The 17,925-nt window shown below is 36.9% G+C and overlaps 2 protein-coding genes and 2 pseudogenes across 2 annotated transcripts in view; 1 reads left to right on the plus strand and 3 right to left on the minus strand.

Moving 5' to 3' along the window:
• The window catches only part of LOC107676632 (transient receptor potential cation channel subfamily V member 1-like), a 22,193-nt pseudogene extending 17,946 nt beyond the window's left edge, over positions 1–4,247 (minus strand).
• A 1,133-nt stretch (positions 4,248–5,380) lies between these two features.
• LOC107676633 (sedoheptulokinase-like) lies at positions 5,381–13,078 on the minus strand (annotated as a pseudogene).
• A 636-nt stretch (positions 13,079–13,714) lies between these two features.
• LOC107676657 (ER membrane protein complex subunit 6-like) lies at positions 13,715–14,536 on the plus strand. Its single transcript, XM_016471261.1, has 2 exons — positions 13,715–13,919; positions 14,014–14,536. The coding sequence occupies exon 2, from the start codon at positions 14,034–14,036 to the stop codon at positions 14,364–14,366; it is 333 nt and encodes a 110-aa protein (XP_016326747.1). The 5' UTR covers positions 13,715–13,919; positions 14,014–14,033; the 3' UTR covers positions 14,367–14,536.
• A 1,247-nt stretch (positions 14,537–15,783) lies between these two features.
• LOC107676654 (P2X purinoceptor 5-like) overlaps positions 15,784–17,925 on the minus strand; it is an 11,544-nt gene continuing 9,402 nt past the window's right edge. The window contains exons 9-12 of the mRNA XM_016471255.1: positions 16,711–16,804; positions 16,548–16,613; positions 16,356–16,441; positions 15,784–16,245 (exon numbers count right to left, since the gene is read on the minus strand). Coding sequence (XP_016326741.1) covers positions 15,948–16,245; positions 16,356–16,441; positions 16,548–16,613; positions 16,711–16,804 — 544 coding nt within the window. The 3' untranslated portion in view covers positions 15,784–15,947. The remainder of the gene's footprint in view (positions 16,246–16,355; positions 16,442–16,547; positions 16,614–16,710; positions 16,805–17,925) is intronic.

A 17,925-nucleotide genomic window follows, 5' to 3' on the forward strand; every position in this document is an offset into this window, starting at 1 on the left:
CTCCAGAAACCTCTCACTGCCAGTTGTTCTACTCCCTGACAGAGTGAACGCTTGGCACGGACGCACTGGCACACAGCTGGCCGCGGGGCCTGCGCAAGTATGCATTTCTCCCAGTGAGCCTTCTCACAGAGACGCTGTGCAAGGTCAGGGAGGACGAGGAGCAGGTCCTGGTTGTGGCGCCATATTGGCCCACTCGGACCTGGTTCCCCGAACTAATGCTCCTCGCGACAGCCCCTCCCTGGCAGATTCCCCTGAGGAATGATCTACTGACTCAGAGATGGTGCACCCTGTTGCACCCACGTCCAGACCTCTGGAAACTTCATGTCTGGTCCCTGGACGGGACGCGGAGGTTCTAGGTGACCCAGGAGGTAGTGAACACCATCACTTCGGCGAGAGCACCGTCTACGAGACGCGCTTAAGCCTTGAAGTGGAACCTGTTCGTCGAGTGGTGTTCTTCTCACCGAGAAGACCCCCGGAGATGCCCGATTAGGGTCGTACTTTCCTTTTTTCAGCAAGGGTGGGAGCGAAGGCTGTCTCCCTCCACCCTTTAAGTCTATGTCGCTAAAAAAAAAAAATAAAAAAAAAAGATTGCTGCTAACCATGACCCTGTAGAAGTTGGAGTTTCTTTCAATGAAAACTCTGCTCCTGCATACACTGGCTTCCATCAAGAGGGTAGGGGAGCCGCCTGGCTTATCAGGCACAGGGTATGCCCTGCCCGCTCAGGTTGCAAGCACTCTATTAGGAGTATTGCATCCTCCTGGGCGCTGGCTCATGGCGCCTCGCTGACAGATTCTTGTAGAGCTGAGGGCTGGGCGACCCCCACGTTCGCTATATCCTATAGCCTTCGTGTGGAGCCGGTATCCTCCTGTGTTCTCACCTCATGGGTTCCATATGTGAGACCTAAGTGGATTCCATATGTGTAAGGTCCACTGTATAGCCTCAGAGCCCGTGTTTCCCTGGCAGACTTCTGCCGTTTCCAAGAGGGTTACAATCACCTCCATATGCACCTAATCGGATGTTCATATGTGTATTTGCTTCCGAAATCTCCTTCGGGAAGGTTGGAGCTTCCATAAGGTATGCATTGCACCGGCTACCTTTTTATGCTCACGCTGTGATCTGCAGCAGCTGGATGCAATAATTGCATGCCAGTGGGCATTGGCTCGTTTAGTTACACTCGAAGTAGATTGGTCTCTCGAAGCGAGATCCCAATTCCAATTCGTCGGTCGCCGACGTGACGTCTCCGTTCGCTCCTTCAGGAAACGAGGGTTGCATACATAACCGAGACATTACTCTGGTCAGTCCTGCTATGACGTCAATCCTGTTGCTGTCATTAATTTTTTTTTAAATTGTATGATATTTTGATATTTGATATGGCCTTCCAGGTTTTTCCATTGTAACTATATTGTATTTTGGACAAAGCCCTTTTTTTTAACATCTCTCTTGTAAAAATAGATATTTTTTCTTAATTGACATGCAATCACCCTCCAAAATTAGGATGTTCTTGGTCATCTGAAAAGAGGTGAAAAAAGGGACTAAAATACTTCTCATATATGTAAAAACTATTACACAGTTCTAATGAAAACTATAGTATATAGTAAGGCTTGTGTCTGTAACAGGGATGACACAAATATCAAAATTGTCATAAAATAAGAAATTACATAGCCTGAGATGGCACAATTAAATTTCTTGTCCTCTTAAGCTGTCTTCATTTCATGGATATTTTTTTAAAATGTTGATTAAACTTATTTTATATTTTTCCAAGTTGACAAGGCAGTGATTTCGCGGAATGACCCTTAAATTAGTCCTGCAAAAGTTTAACCTTATCCTTAGACTTACCAAAATAGAAGCATGTTTCTTGATTGGGCTGAAAGAATTTCCCACAGGCCTTAGCATGGACATCAGCCCCTTTTTTAACCAGCATCTGTACAAATTTTGCACTCCTCTGTTCAATTGCAACATGGAGTGCTGTCTGACCTGTCTCAAATAGATCAGTCGATAACATTGCAAAATGAATAGGTTGGACATGTTAAATATGATCAATATTCTGTTGATTTATAAAAAATAAATTAATAACGTTAGCTAATATAAAACTAGATCTAATAATAATAATTACACTAATAAAAACATTATGTAAAATGAAGCTGTCTCTGACCTTTGTAGTAACTGTCTGTGTAGGCAGCATTGACAAAATCTTTTAAATCTCCCGTTTTCTCTGCAATTTCCAGCAGATGTTCAATAGTGTCATTCTCACCTTCCTTCAAATTTAAAAGTGCTTTCAGCAGAGCTGTCTTTCCATTGGACTTATCTAAAGAAGTTATAAAAACAGTTGTTTCATTATTTAATAAATATCTGTCATGAATTCACAGTACTCTTCTGTGCATTCTTTGTATACTATACCATTCAGAAGCTTGGGGTAAGGTTTTTTTTTTCTCAAAGAAATTAATATTTTATTCCGCAAGGGCACAATAAATTGATCAAAAGATATGCTTTTCTTAGTTTGCACAGTGAGTTTTAAATCAGCATATTGGAATGATTTCTGAAGGATCATGTGACACTGAAGACTGGAGAAATGGCTGCTGAAAATTCAGCTTTGTCATCACAGGAATAAATCACATTTTAAAATATACAGAGCAGTTATTTTAAATTGTAATAATAATTCACAACTTAGCCTCTTTGTAAATGACTTCATATAGAATTACATTCTCTATATGGCAGTGAGAGGAAATTAATCCTGCATTAAGAAACTGCATTACACTGTCCAACACACCGGCCAAAATAGATAAATGTCCATAGAAATAAGCTACTAACCCTCATCTATGTTTTGACCGGGTTTCTCAGCATACATGTGATCTGTCTTGTGACATTTTACCATGCATCTCTCACAAAGCTGGTTTTGTGTTTAAAAGACAGCTCATTTTTACATTAATCAGTTTCTTTAAAGATGATAAGACCACAGATTTTGCTTTTATAAGTCAATGTGACATTCTAATACCAGTTAGAATCAGTAATTACGCTTGGATGCTATTTCAGTGATTGTTCTTTCTGCTGAGACCAATCAAATTATACTTCATTTATAAAATAGTTCTAATAACAGCTAGAGCTGTGAGAATAAGAGCTAATGGATTATCTTAATGTGCCTTTTTGTTTCAAAAACCAGTTAAAAGAGGAAGGGTACAAAAATAATTCAGATGGAAACTCGGTGACAGGAAGTGACAGTATCAAAGGAAATGCAAAATTAGTTTCACTGGCTACATATATATGATTTGAGCATATTCGAATTTTACTAGCACATTAAATAAGAACTCAAATTCCTAAAATCATTAGGGAAATGTAATTGTGTAATATAGTCATGAGAGCATTCAGTCACTGTTCCTCATTTAAGGCACAGACTATTAAAAAATAGATAACCATAAAATAGACCTCTGAGACATGGAACATTATTCAGATTTGTCAAAACGAGGATTAATGTTTAATGTGCATATCAAAGTAAAGAAAGGGTGTCAAGGATGTTAGAAATATATTTAAATCAGGAACAGAACTGAGCATATTCAGTCTGTATGTGAAAGCACTCCTCAATGGGTGAGGCAGCACAGCTTGTTAAAGACTCTTAACAGATATTTGATGGACAAATTATATTAGTTAATGTTGTTTTATGCTAGATGATGACCTAATATGCAATTAGAAGATGCTGGATAGTCTTACTTAGTAAAGTATTATGGCATGGCCTCTCTGTAAATGGGTTCAGATAACATTACAGCAGAAACTGTACATTACGCAGACACCATCTTTAGTTCATCTCACTGTTATCATATGTTATCAGTTTTAAAAAGACAAACGTTAACAGATCTGCACAAATATGGACTAAAGTAGATCACGAAAACATAAAAAAATTAAATAAACCTAAGGCATTTGGCAGCAAAAAACAACTTTACAGGTTTTAATGTGATTTGCTACAATAGCAAACTCTGAATTTATTTAAATATTGCTGTAAACTTAAAAGTATGAAACATTTGTACTCACCAATTAATTTCTGTTTTTTTAATCCGTTAGATGAAGTATCCAGTATTGATGAGCTTGATTCCTTTAGCACGATAACTTGCTCTCTCTCTCTCTCTCTCTCTCTCTCTCTCTCTCTCAGTGTCAGTCTCAGAAAGGAAGAGGGCAAGATGTTCTGAGGTTGCTGAGAGCCTTACAGAAAGGCGGGTTGTATTGATTTTTTGAGTATGTTGTTACGTATGTTTTGCCATGTCCACGCCTTGTAGCTCATTTGTCATCTGCTCACAATGCACTAAAAGTCATCAAACTCCTTCTTAAAATGCTTCATTTTCATCTAGCAACACTATATTCTACTACATATCTTAACTATCCAAATTATCAATTATACATGTGCTGGAATGCATATAATATCGTACCTCTGAGCAGCACGTTTGATTTGGAGCAGCATTCAGGTCACTTACACTTGTTTGTTGAGACGGTTCTGTTGAGCAATTTCACTTTCTTAGCGTGCAGAGTTTCCTGTATGACACTGGAGGACTGTGGCAGAGTAAGGCGGTTTTGCCCTATGCATGGTGGTGTAGGTGAATACATTATGTGAACTAAATGAAGCTGATCTGTACCTCCTACAGATATTTCAGTTATAGTCATGTGCAGCACATGAAATATACCGCATAAGCTCAATTATGACAAAAGAATGACCAGAAAAACCACATGAAATGTGATGATATATTCCAACGTTTTATTAACATTTGAAATGCCACTGAACATGTAAACAGAATTTTTTGTAATTTCAAGGCTTTGTTCAGTCATTTAATGGAATTCAGAACTATTTGTACAAAATATTTTGTATTTTACAACACAATGGTTTTGTATTGCACTCAACGACAATAATTATATAATGAGTGTGTAAATTGAACAATAGATAAACAAATCTGACCCATTTTAGTAAAAAAAATAAAAATCAAAGTTACATTAATGATATAGTATGTAGTATAAAAAATAAAAATACATTATTTTATAAACTGAATGATACAATATTAAAATAGGTAACACTTTATTTTAAGGTGTCCTTGTTACAAATGTTACATGCACTTACTATTATAATAGCAATTAATTATGCATAATTACATGCAAGTAACACTAAGCCAAACCCTAATCTTAGCCATACAGTAAGTACATGTAGTTAATTAATATTACTCAGTACTTAAATGTATAATTACACTGTAACAAGGACACCTTAAAATAAAGTGTAACCTTAAAATATTTTTAAATTAAATACACTTAATTACAAAGTGTGATTATTTATACATTTTAATACAGCCCTACCAGCGTTGTAGGTCATACCATACAAGCATGGTAGGTCAGATGTCTCAGAGGCGTGATTTTGAGTGTTGTATCTTATGTTTGGTCATTAAACACCATGGCAACTCCAACTGCTGAGTCAACATCTTTTCCGTAAACTACAGGAAATGGAAACACTCTCTCTACTTCCTGTTGCAGAACTGTGTTACATGACAGTGCGCTACCACTGCCAATAATACACCTCACCCCAGCAGCCTGCAGGCTCCGAGGGGGCATCATAGTGGCCATGTTTTCAACAATGCCCCTGCACACAGCCCAAGTCACATGACCCAGAGAGAGGTTAGAGGGCGAGATTTGGGAGACACTGGCACTGGAGGTGGGGTCATGCCGCTCTCCTAGCAGCACTGTGGTCACGGTTAGGTCAGTGTTAGGCTGTGCCAGAGCAGACTGGATCAGCTGGGAGTAGATTGTGGACTCATTTACTTCCAATCCTATAACATAAAACAATAAATACATTATTAAGATAAGAATACACCTGAGGACCAAAAACAAAGACTATTTTAGTGTTTCTATTTAAAAGCATAAATTAACACCCTACAATAGGGCCGCACGATTATGACAAAAATCACAATTGTTGATTATTCCCTTGAAATTGTAATTGTGATTGTTAATTACGATTCACAATTTACAATGAATGATGTTTATACCATTGTTTGATGCAACTGCATGCCATATTTTTATATGAAAATAAACAAGCTGAAAATACTAACTGAAAAACTTTTATTGCTTTTCCATAGTATTAAGCTTCAAATGTCAACTACACATTGCATTGGTTTCTTCTTTAAATTATAAAAAAAGTAAAAATATGCATGGTATTATAATGGTATACTAAAACTAAAATTAAAATAACTGAAAAACCCTTAAGATAACCTGTAGAAAAAAAAACACATCTTAAGCACGCAGAATAACATAAGTGGACTTTAAACAATTAATTGCCGCTTTGAACGATTGAGTAATTGTTGCATCCATAATTGTAATCGCAATTAGAAATTTTATTAATTGTGCAGCCCTACCCTACAATATAAAAAGGCACACTTTATTTTTAAATAATAATAAATTTAGAAATGTAACAATTGTTGATTTACCAAATTCTTTCATCCACGAGTCCAGCATTCTGACAAAGGTGGCCATGACATTGCCTCCATTAAGTGATGCGGCCACTGCCAGGTAGGAGCCGTGGAATTATGGGAAATAAGCAACAGGAGAGAGGGGGTCTGGAGAATTTGGAGGGCTGAACTCTGCAGGCATGCCAAACGTCAGCTGGGCTGAAGTGCTCATATTCAGCACTAGTGATTTAACATGTCACAATTAATTTGTGCATGATATGCCTTATGTACACTAGTACCATTCAAAAGTTTGGAGTCGGTGACATGTTTTAAATAAATACCAAGGCTTTATTTATTTGATCAAATGTACAGTTAAAAAAAGTAATATTGTGACATTTTTTTGCGATTTAAAAGAACCGTTTTCTACTATAATTAGTGCTGTCAAACGATTAATCGCGATTAATCGCATCCAAAATAAGTTTTTGTTTACATAATACAGATAATATATTTTAATATGTAATTTAATCCTGTGAAGACACAGCTGAATTTTCAGCATTAGAAATCAGCTTCAAATCAGTCTAATATGCTGATTTTGGTGCTCAAGAAACATTTCTTATTATTTTCAAAGCTGAAAACAGTTGTGCTACTAATACTTTTGTGGAAACATACTTTTTTTTAAAGATTCTTTAATGAATAGAAAGTTCAAAAGAACAGCATTTATTTGAAATAGAAATCTTTTGTAACATAAATGTTTTACTGTCACTTTTGACCAAATTTAATGTGTCCTTGCCAAATAGAACTATTAATTTCTTTCAAAAACAAAAAAAATCTCACTGACTCCAAACTTTTGAATGGTAGTGTATAAGTAAAAATGCTACAGTCCACAGCACTGATGTGGACACAGCATGAAGTACATATTTAAACCTATATTTTTGTACAATGCATCAGGAAATATAGCTAAATGTATTTGTGTACAGGAAACAGATTTTTTTTTTCTGTTGAAGTAGAAATGTGTTAAAATATTAAATCTAAACCATCTATAAATAGCGGATAAAACCTTTAGCAAAATGTGTAAAATTTTTATGCCTGAACAAAGACAAAATCAATAAAATAAGAAAACAAATTACGTTTACAAATTTAAAATACCATACAGTCCTCTTTTTACACAATCCATTGCGCTTTGGTGAAGAATTCGGGTCTGAACTACAAACATGAATAAAAAGCGTTAAAAAACTGGCAGATGTGCACGACCGATGGTTAAGTAGAGATGATTATATAAAGGTGTTTGAGTTACTAATAATCAACATTTAACCCGGTTATCTGTGTTAAATTTCATCTGCAACAACAATGTTGTGAACTTTTATAAACACCCGTTTGGCCTTTTAAATGCATTATTATGCAAAAAATATGAGCAGAGTTCTCTGCATAAAGACTAGGGTTGGGTATTGTTTGGGTTTTTTTCGATACCGGTGCCAAATAGATACTTTTAAAAATGGTTCCGGTGCCTAAACGGTGCCTGAACCAATACTTATAAAACAAATTTTTAAAAATCCCCAAAAAATGATGGATTGAGTGAGTTGAGTGTTGATCATCTATTTAAAAATAAATAGCAATTAAATTTAAGTTTGGGTTAAGTTGTTAGGCCGAATTGTAACCTTATAATGTAAAAGGGCTCCCTATAGTTTTAAGCATAAACTGAGGTAGATTTTTATCACTAAGAAAATTTTAACTATAACTGAATGTATTTAAAGAAAGAGCAACTTGTTCAGTAAACCATAAAAAAAAAAAAAGTTTAGTTTTTCCCCCTGCTGTACCGAAATCATACCGGATCGTGACGTTAAAACCGAGGTACGTACCGAACTGTCATATTTGTGTACCGTTACACCCCTAGTATATACTGATTGTTGTTTGTAGCTGAGCTGATATAACTACAACAGTCTGACTGTGGGTCATTTACAGACCAAGTCACTGATATTTAGAAAACATAATATGCAGTTTGCAAAGCTAAAAAAGAGGCATCTAATCCACACTATACCTGCATCTCCTTTGTCAGTCATGCAGGAGTAGACACTACACTGGAAGTCTCCCAGCGCCGCCCCGACAGCTGTGTGAGCAGGGATGCCGTACCACTCAGAAGAAGTGTGACCAGCCACAGCTCCGGACTCCACCACGACAGGCAAGAGCTGCACAGGGAAACCTGCATCCTTCAGACTGGAGGACATATGATCACACAGTCTGTTCATGCTAACACAGTAATTCAGTTCAACACAGAGAAACTGTAATAATATTAAACATCATAGATTATTTAGAATTCCCATGTCAAGACTAAAGGCCCGTTCACACCAAAGATGATAACTATTGATAACTACAGGGGTTGGACAAAATAATGTGAACAACTAGGAAATTGGCAATATTTTATTATTAAGGTGTTTCACCACCGTTTGCCTTTAATACAGACTCAAACCTTATTAGAATAGATTTATACGTCTGAATAGTCTCCAGCTGAATGTCATCTATCAGAACATCTGCCAGCTGATTTAGAGATGTTAAAGGAGAGAATCTGCTTTTCACATATCTCTCTAAATTTGCCCACAGTGGTTTGATAATCTTCACGTCAGGTGGTTGAGGTGCCTGGGTAGATGTTGAAGTTCATTTTGGTGCTCCAGTTGTCTAGGTTTCATGACTATGACACAAACGTTTTTGTATTTTAGCATTAGTGTCTGTGAATAAAGTTTTAGCAATTGCAGCTCTTTCATGGATGTTGGCTTTGTAAAGTTCTCTATGATCTGTTTTTTTGTGGAAACAGGGTGCTTAAGGTGAATATTGAGGTTTGCTGTCACTTTGCTGCAATAATCCTTCTTAGTGTTTGATGGACCCAGTCATTCACTTTTGTTTTTTGCCCACTATTCTTCTTCACTGATAAAGTCTTGCCATGCTTTGTGTACTCAGTCATAAAGACTGTTGTTCTTAAAACACCCAACAACTGGGCCATTAAGTTCTTCAGACACTCCTGCTAAACAGGATCCCATGAAGTCCGACATGTCACCCATTTCATGCACAGCATATACTAGACACTGCTGAACAACTAGTACTACACTGATTTACAAACTAGAAAATATAGACAACAAAAAGATAATCACAATGTTTGCTTTTTCACTGTAGCCTACACAAATTATATTAACCCCTAAAATAGAGGGTGTTCACATTATTTTGTCCAACCCCTGTATAACTATAGTTTTAATAATAGTTCTACTTCTATGAGAATTACAACTACAACGCTAATGACACAGATGAACAGTAATGTTAGAATCACTCTGAGAATGCAAATGAATAATAAAACATTGACAGTTGATCAGAATCTAAAGAGCTCGAACATTTAAAGCAGCAGAATACACAACTCTGCATGCCTTATAATAAACTGAACATTATCATCTGTTGGATGCTAATATAGTTATTTTCTAGTTATTGTTCTTAGTGTAAAGTGGCCTTAAAACAAATATAATATCTCCCTTGACTCACATTTGTGTGTTCCATTTGTTGCTGGTTGTGTTGAAGTAGCCCCAGCTGGCAGCATTTTGTCCAGTCATGACACATTTGTCAAGGCTACACAGCATGGAAACCACATAGTCTTGGATGGTGCCTGCATCACTGAAACCTGACAGGAACTCCGGCCTGATTCAGTGACGTATCATAAAGAAAAACACAAATTCAGTGCAGAACAATTACATTTTTTTCTTAAATAATTTAGTCTGAAATCTTGAGTGGAATTCTACCTGTGTTTCATGTACCAGAAGATGGTGGCACAACCAAAGCCAGTGGCCACGCTCAGGTGGGAATCTGGTTTGGGTAAGGAAGACAGGAAGTCAGCACTGCAGCGCCCATCCTGCCAGGTGATCAGCTGACTGACGTCTTTAGGAATGAATCTAATGATTTCATCTTCACTCAGCCATTCACAGCCTAACAGAGAGATGGATGAGAGTATAATTATTGATACCATCCGAATTATTTATTCATGATTAAAGATGAGTGCCTTCACCACAGTGCCACACCACAATGCCAGAAAGCATCAAACATGCTTTCAGTAGTTGTTCAATGTTAACCTTATTTAGATTTCCACAACACAATGCCATGCATTTGTCCACATACTCCAATGCACTTGACTTTTTTCATCTTGTCTTTAGGTAAAGCATCCATGCATTGGTCCAGGGCGGCGATTATTAGTGCAGGATCCTGCTCTTTTGCCTATTATCAACAATAAATTAAAAGTGTGTTTCAAAAAGCACATTAAACAACACTCACAAAAAGTGCCACACATATACTGGGTAGATTACTTACAAAGTCCGTTATTACATTATGAAAATTGTAATTAGTAACGTCATTTATTACATTACACATTTAGATAATATAATCTGATTACTTTTAGATTACTTTTAACCTAACTCGTTTAACACATTGATTTAAATAGGATAATCTTGTTTCATATTGATATAAACATTCAAAGAGAAAGAAAATTTATCAACAACATTAGGGTTTCCCAAACATGTTCGTGAAGGAACTGCAGGGGGTTTGTACGTTGTTACAAGTTAATTATTAATTATAAAATGTAAATATAACTTTTAAAAAAAGAGAGAATGAGACAGAGAGAGGATAATTTCTCAGTATGGTGTATCTTTTGACTGCCACCGCTTTAATCAAAGTGCTGTTACCTACATGTGTGTCTGGGGTGCTGCTGATATCAGAGTATGTAGCGAAACTGCTGCTATCTGTGACTGTCTTTGACTGACGTGGTTCCCAGATCCATGCCGAGAACAAAGCCAGCAGAACAACTGAGTGAAGCCGCCATGCTCTCTGAAGAAATCACTACTTTTGTGCAGTCGGGGGCAAATATGCGCAGTATATGTCATATAACTGCACCGAAAATAAACTGCTCTAACTAATACCGAGTTTCTAGCTGTCCACGATTCGAGTTAGCGATGAACGAATCGTTCTTGATTTGAATCTTTTGAATATGTTGAACCGGATCACACTGTTAAACTGTTTTGAATGATTCATTTAAAGTCCCCCTGTATTCAAATATTTTATCCCTTAAAACGCATCTTTGATCATCAAAATTACATATTTAATGTTTTTTCTTGTGAAAATAATTTTCTCATGCCTTAAAATAGCTTGAATGTAACTCTACACCCTTGCCTCATTTACTATACGCGGATCTATGAATATGTAAATGATCCCGCCTCCACTCAGACACACCAGCCAGCGCCTCCTGATCCACTGAACTGTAGTAACCGCAAAACAATGGCATACACGGATAATGACTGATAAAACTATATTTTTACTAGCGGACAACTACAGTGAATACTGTAACATTAGTTAAAGTTACCTACTTGACGATGTTGTGTCCTAAAATGCCTTGAAGACTCGAATGCAGCTGTTTGTGATCGTTAATTCGCGCCCGCGAGCTGCGGGAGAGGTGCGTCTGACTCCGGGCTACTTTTACACTGTTGCCACGGGTTATAATGCAAGTTAGCGGTTCTACATTTACATTAAACCACAGCTTCATGCTGGAGAAAATGCGGAAATGTAACGGCTGACCATTTTCACATCTTCTGGGACTGTAATATCATTCGTACTTACTGGCAGGATTTGAATAGAGAGATAAATGCAATAATGGGATTGAATCTTGAGTGTGACTTTAGAACAATGTACCTGGGACTGTCTTCTTCAAAAATAACAAAGAAAGATATATACCTCTTTAATATATTATTAGCAACCAGAAGGCCATTACAAGGAAATGGCTTAAGGAAGATCCCCCATCTGTATGTGAATGGCAAGAAATTGTACATGATGTCTACAGTATGGAAGTGCTGACCCTTTCCTTAAGACAACAATCTACCAAAATCTCATCATACTGGGGGAGGTGGTTGAGAAGAAAAGAAAAGATTTAGTAGATGACCTATGTGTTTTTTTTATTTCCTTCACTCTCTCTCTCTGTTTTGCCATTTATATGAGTTTGAAGCTCCTTAGATAAGTGATCCTTAGATCATTTTGACTCCTGATCCATAAACTGTGTCAGATGTGTAACCCTTAACATAACTTTGTATGGCAGAATCTGATCAAAATCTGAATTAATGTAGTATAAGTTATATTTGGTGACTACTGTATGTATATGTCTGTTATGTGTATAGGTTGTTCTTTAGAGTGTATCCTTTTGTTCTGTATTTGTTTGAAAAAAGCAGGAAAAAGATAAAGTAATAAAAAATATATATATATTGTATGGCATGACACCCATATCTGGTACTTAAGTAAAAAGAGGGTTTTTTTGCATAATTAATAGATTACACTATTAGGCTACTTTGCTCATCGCCCATTATAGATCAACTAACATCATCTATAAAGGTGCAAAATGCATTTACTTACACATATTTGAGAATCGAGATAGTTCATGATATAGTTAACACGTTTGGGAATATTTTGAATAAAAGAAAAAAAAAATAAAGCATAAGCCTATATCAGTTACACAGTGCTATTGTGGCTGCTGTGTGTCACATGACAAGCATGACGCCACTGACACTACAATACAAAATCATTTGTCAGATAAATGAAACATGATGAAACATTCATTTGAGTTTAAATTGTTATAGCTTACTTGTAGAGATTGCAGTGATAAATGACATGGTCAAAAATGACTGAATGAATAATACTGAAAGTAGGTTAAAATTAATTTTAAAAGTGTGCCCCCTAAAAGCGCAAGTGGCCCCTGCCTGGCCCCCCCCCCCAGTTACTGTGGTCTAGAACCGCCACTGTTTATAAGACGTAATAATAAGAAAAATAAAAAGTATTATATGTTGTATTTAGTTCAGTAATAACAGTTATTATTTAACAGTTCAGAGAATATAAAAACCAACAATAATAATACAGAATAATTATATAAAACAAACTGCAAACAAAAAGTTTGTTTTATATAAACAAACAAAAAGCTGATATTTGGGCAGTTACATGAAATGTCAGCAAACATGCAATGATATAATATTACGCCCTGACACAAAAGAATCACTACTGAGTTCAATCGGTTCTTTGAAGTGAACAGTTTGAAAAGAACCGATTCTTGCAAATGATTCTTACTTTCGACCACCGTTTTTTGAGCCTTCGCGGATCCCGTAGAGTGGATGAAAGGTAAATAGAATAAGCAAATATTAAAAATGTAATGTTGCTCAGAATTATACACACAAATGTGTATTAATAGATATATTATTATATTAACTTAAGTACAAGTTGGTCATGAAGATTAAATAAAAAAAATAGAATTCGATTTTCATTCAAAGTCCCATGATGCTTAGCGAGAAAATGGCTGACCGAGAATGACACACGCTGTATTTTTCTAATTAATACATTCCTCATAGAAATATAGACTTAAACACGTAGCTTGTGATGTTCGGGTGTTTAATGTAAACGATGCTTTCTTGAATCACGGAGGCAGAAGCTTGATTTGTGTTTATCATTGTCTTGATCCTAACGGTCAGTGGAGGAGGGCATCGTCAGTAATGTATGATGTTTCAGCCGGCTTCATATGATGATCTGTGTTTCACATCTCTTCTGCTTTGTCTCTCAGCGTGTTTTTAACATCACAACATGGCCACAGTCGCAGCTAAACGCGAGGGATCGCAGTTCATCGGCGAGGTGGCCGTCAGAGGAAACAACGCTGTGCTCGACTACTGCCGCACGTCCGTGTCCGCTCTCTCCGGCGCCACAGCGGGCATCCTCGGCCTAACGGCACTCTACGGCTTTGTGTTTTATTTCCTTGCTTCTTTTCTGCTGTCCTTGCTCCTGATTCTCAAAGCCGGCCGCCGATGGAACAAGTGCTTCAGATCTCGACGTCTGCTCTTCACCGGGGGCCTGGTGGGCGGCCTCTTCACTTACGTGCTGTTCTGGACTTTCCTCTACGGAATGGTGCATGTGTACTAAAGGAACTCGGACAGTACAGCAGCCGTGTAGATGTACAACAGTATGATGCTAGAGAAGATGCCTCAGGGCAGAGAGTGCTGATTGATGTACCACAGATTTTGTCAGTAAGCTTACTTGTGTTTAGCCAATAAAACGTAACATATTTTCTAAGTACTAATTGCACTGAAATTTAGATATTTAAAAATGGTGTGTTGTCATATTCTTTCCTCTTGAGATTTAATATTTTCCTAATGCTTATTCCAGGGCAGGGCTGGGTTTGGATTTAGTAGAGCAGCCCAACAGAAATGCTTTCTGTGTGTGATGTGCAACTCTTGTGAACTCCAGGCATCAATCAGGACTATGTAAAAACACAATACCAACTTTTAACAGTATAAATCACGTTGTTTTATTTCAGATATTTTGATGAAAATAAATCATTAACCTCATGGATTAAATTGTGTGGTTTCTTAAAGTACATGGTATTATTTATAGTAGGCTACTCATCCTTTATCACCTGAAATGTTTAATATTTTATTGTATACTGCATGTGAATAGTCTGCCTATCGTTAGTGTGTTCAGTATGTAAGTGCTCAAGCTCCAGGGTGTTTTACGAATTATAACCCTTGAATTTCTGTAGTGTCATTTGAATCAAATAATCTGCTTGATGATTTTTTTTATTCAGACTGTGAACGGGTACAGTCATATTTATGTGTCCTCTGCTTAAACCCCACAATTGTGTCGCTCTCAGTAGTGAAAACAAGTTTTCTAAAGAATCAGTTTGTAGTCCAGTTATTGCAAGCATTCCAGTATAGATATTTACAGTTCCGTGCAAATGTTTGGAATTGGTACAGTTTTTTTATGTTACTGAAATACTGACCAAAGGCTGCATTTATTTTAGCAAAAATACAGTAAAAACAGTAATATTTTGAGATATTACAATTAAAATATTTTTATTTATATATTTTAAAATTTAATTTACTCCTGTGATAGCTAAGCCATATTTTCAGCAGCCATTACTCCATTCGTCAGTGTCACATGATCCTTCAGAAATCATACTGTTTATTTAATGCTCAAGAAATATTTCTTATTAATGTTGAAAATAATTTGTCCACATTATAATTTACAAAATTCAAAAGAACCGCATTAATTTGAAATATCTTTTTGTAACATTCTAAATGTTTCTACCCGATCAATTTAATGCATTCTTGCTGAACAATTAAAAAAAAAAACTTACTGACCCCAAACTGTTTAATGGTAGTGTAGATCATTTAAATTTTTTTTTTAAGATTGTACTGTTTTCACATTTACTCAAAATGAAAGGAATGCAGTGACCCAAGCATTTTTCGTAAAATATTTTAACATTTATTCAACCTTGGTTTGACAATTTTTGGTGTCAGGCCAAATTTATAATAAATAATTTAGTTATCTTATTGCAAATCCTTTGTAAAAAAAAAATAATAATAATTCCATTGCTATTTAAAACACTAGGAGAGCACTACATCGCTGGCAGTATTCCTCTTTGGTATGACTGAGCATAGACCCGCTATAATACCTTTCATACATCCACAGTAAATCCAATGGGATTCAGCATCAAAAAATCCTCTATTGGTTGCGTGGTGTTCTCAGGGTGGAAACAGGTGAAATGTTTTTCTGCTTTTCTGTAGCGTGCTGAGTCCTGAATGACACTGTGCCCTGTGGCTTTCTCTCAGGACTGTGGGTTTTGAGTGCTGAGCCTGTGGGCTGGATCTGTCTCTCTGGGTTGTTATTGGGCTGACATGACACTGGTGTCAATGGCTGCATCTCTGTTGCCTGTTTCTCCTCTCTCTTGTGTCGCCCATCTTGGCGATGATGACCGTGATGTCTTACATGCTTTCTCTCTCTGTGCTTTCCAGATTTCTTTCTGTGGGTGCAAATAGTATTCATAGAAACCATGAAAATAACAATCCACTGCATCTTTCTAATCTTCCAAGCAAACTTTTTTAAGAAGTCTACGACACAATAGACACTTACTTCGTGACTGCCTCAAATTTTGTCTCTCGGTAGAAGGAGCTTTTGCTCATCATGTAGAGCAGAATCATGTCACAGACAAAAACCCCCTGTGGAATGAGATCAACACCAATCACACAAGTCTCGGAAAGATTTTGTTTTGTGTGTTTTATACTTCAACTATTAGTGACACCTGTAATTAGCTTATATACTCACAGCACCCATTAAAGCAAGTCCAGAGCCAATATTGATCACTGTAGGAATGATACTGAATCTCCCAGCCTAGAAAACAGATAAACACCATATTTTTACTATTTCACCATGACTGTAATGATAGGAATCTCTAAGAATTCAAAATAAAGTGTTTATTATCTCTTACCTTTCCATTAACTAATATATCAAACCGAATGCCATACACTTTAAATAGATTCCGGTAGGGTTGACCTGCTGCATCATTGTAGTATCGAGCAAATCTTGATAAAGAGAGAAACATGTCAGCCAATGTAATGATACTATTTCAATCAGAACTAAATGCTTAAAAAAAGTAAAGGTTTAAGCAATTTTGGTGTAATACTGCACATAAAATGCGATTATGGAAAACTAGCCACTCAGAAATGCTCTCTGTCAATGAGTACGTTTACATGGACAACAATACTCAGATTTTAATACGATTAAGACAATACTCTGATTAAGAATCTACCATGTAAACAGAGATTTTTGATTACCTTAATCCAGCTAAAGTCATAATCGAAGTAAACAGAAATCGAATTAAGACATGTGGAGTATTCCTATTTTAGTCGCATTACTGAAGTGCAGAATAGACATGTAAACCCCTTAAAGGGGTCATATGATGCGATTTCAATTTTTCCTTTCTCTTTGGAGTGTTACAAGCTCTTGGTGCATAAAGAAGATCTGTAAAGTTGCAAAGACTAAAGTCTCAAATCCAAAGATAATCTTTATAAAAGTAAAACGGCTCGTTCTAACATGCCCCCACATGTCTGCGTCACTATGTGGGAAGATTTGCATAACGCCACCCAAATGTTCACGCAAAGAAAGAAGGCGTAACTTTTATTCTCGCTGTTGCCGCCGCTGCCATGTTGTGTAGTCGCTGTGTGTTTCGTTGTGAAAGCGAAACTACTGTTTGGTCTTCCAAAAGAGGACACGACTAGAAATCAGTGGTTAAGTTGTATTTACAACACTGTTCCAGAACAGTTCAACCTAAACATTCAGATGTGTGCAGCGCAATTTTATGGAGGATGGATGAGGACTGTTTCCTGAACCAGTAGCCTAATGCGTCTGTGGTAGAGGTCTACATGGAGGACCCGAGACCTGAGGACCCGGGACCCGGGACCCGACCCGGGATCCGTATGGGTTCGGGGCTATATTTTAAATGGTCAGCCGGGTCCGGGTTGGGTCCCAATCTATTACTTCGGGTCCCGGGTCTGTTTAACATTGTGTGTAATACCCGAGTCAATCAGACTCGGAGAACACCCGGCCGTTATCAGAGTCAGTCAGTGCTGTGCGTGTGTTGTTTTGTAACTTTCAACTTGTAAAATTAGGATGAGAAAAGTGTGAGTCGGTAATTTGAAATAAG

The sequence above is a fragment of the Sinocyclocheilus anshuiensis genome, unplaced genomic scaffold, assembly GCF_001515605.1.
Source record: "Sinocyclocheilus anshuiensis isolate Anshui unplaced genomic scaffold, SAMN03320099.WGS_v1.1 scaffold344, whole genome shotgun sequence".
Taxonomy (NCBI): Eukaryota; Metazoa; Chordata; class Actinopteri; order Cypriniformes; family Cyprinidae; genus Sinocyclocheilus; species Sinocyclocheilus anshuiensis.

Excerpts from the sequence above, each read along its gene's own strand:
- LOC107676657 (XM_016471261.1), top strand. The coding sequence starts at position 14,034 with ATGGCCACAGTCGCAGCTAAACGCGAGGGATCGCAGTTCATCGGCGAG.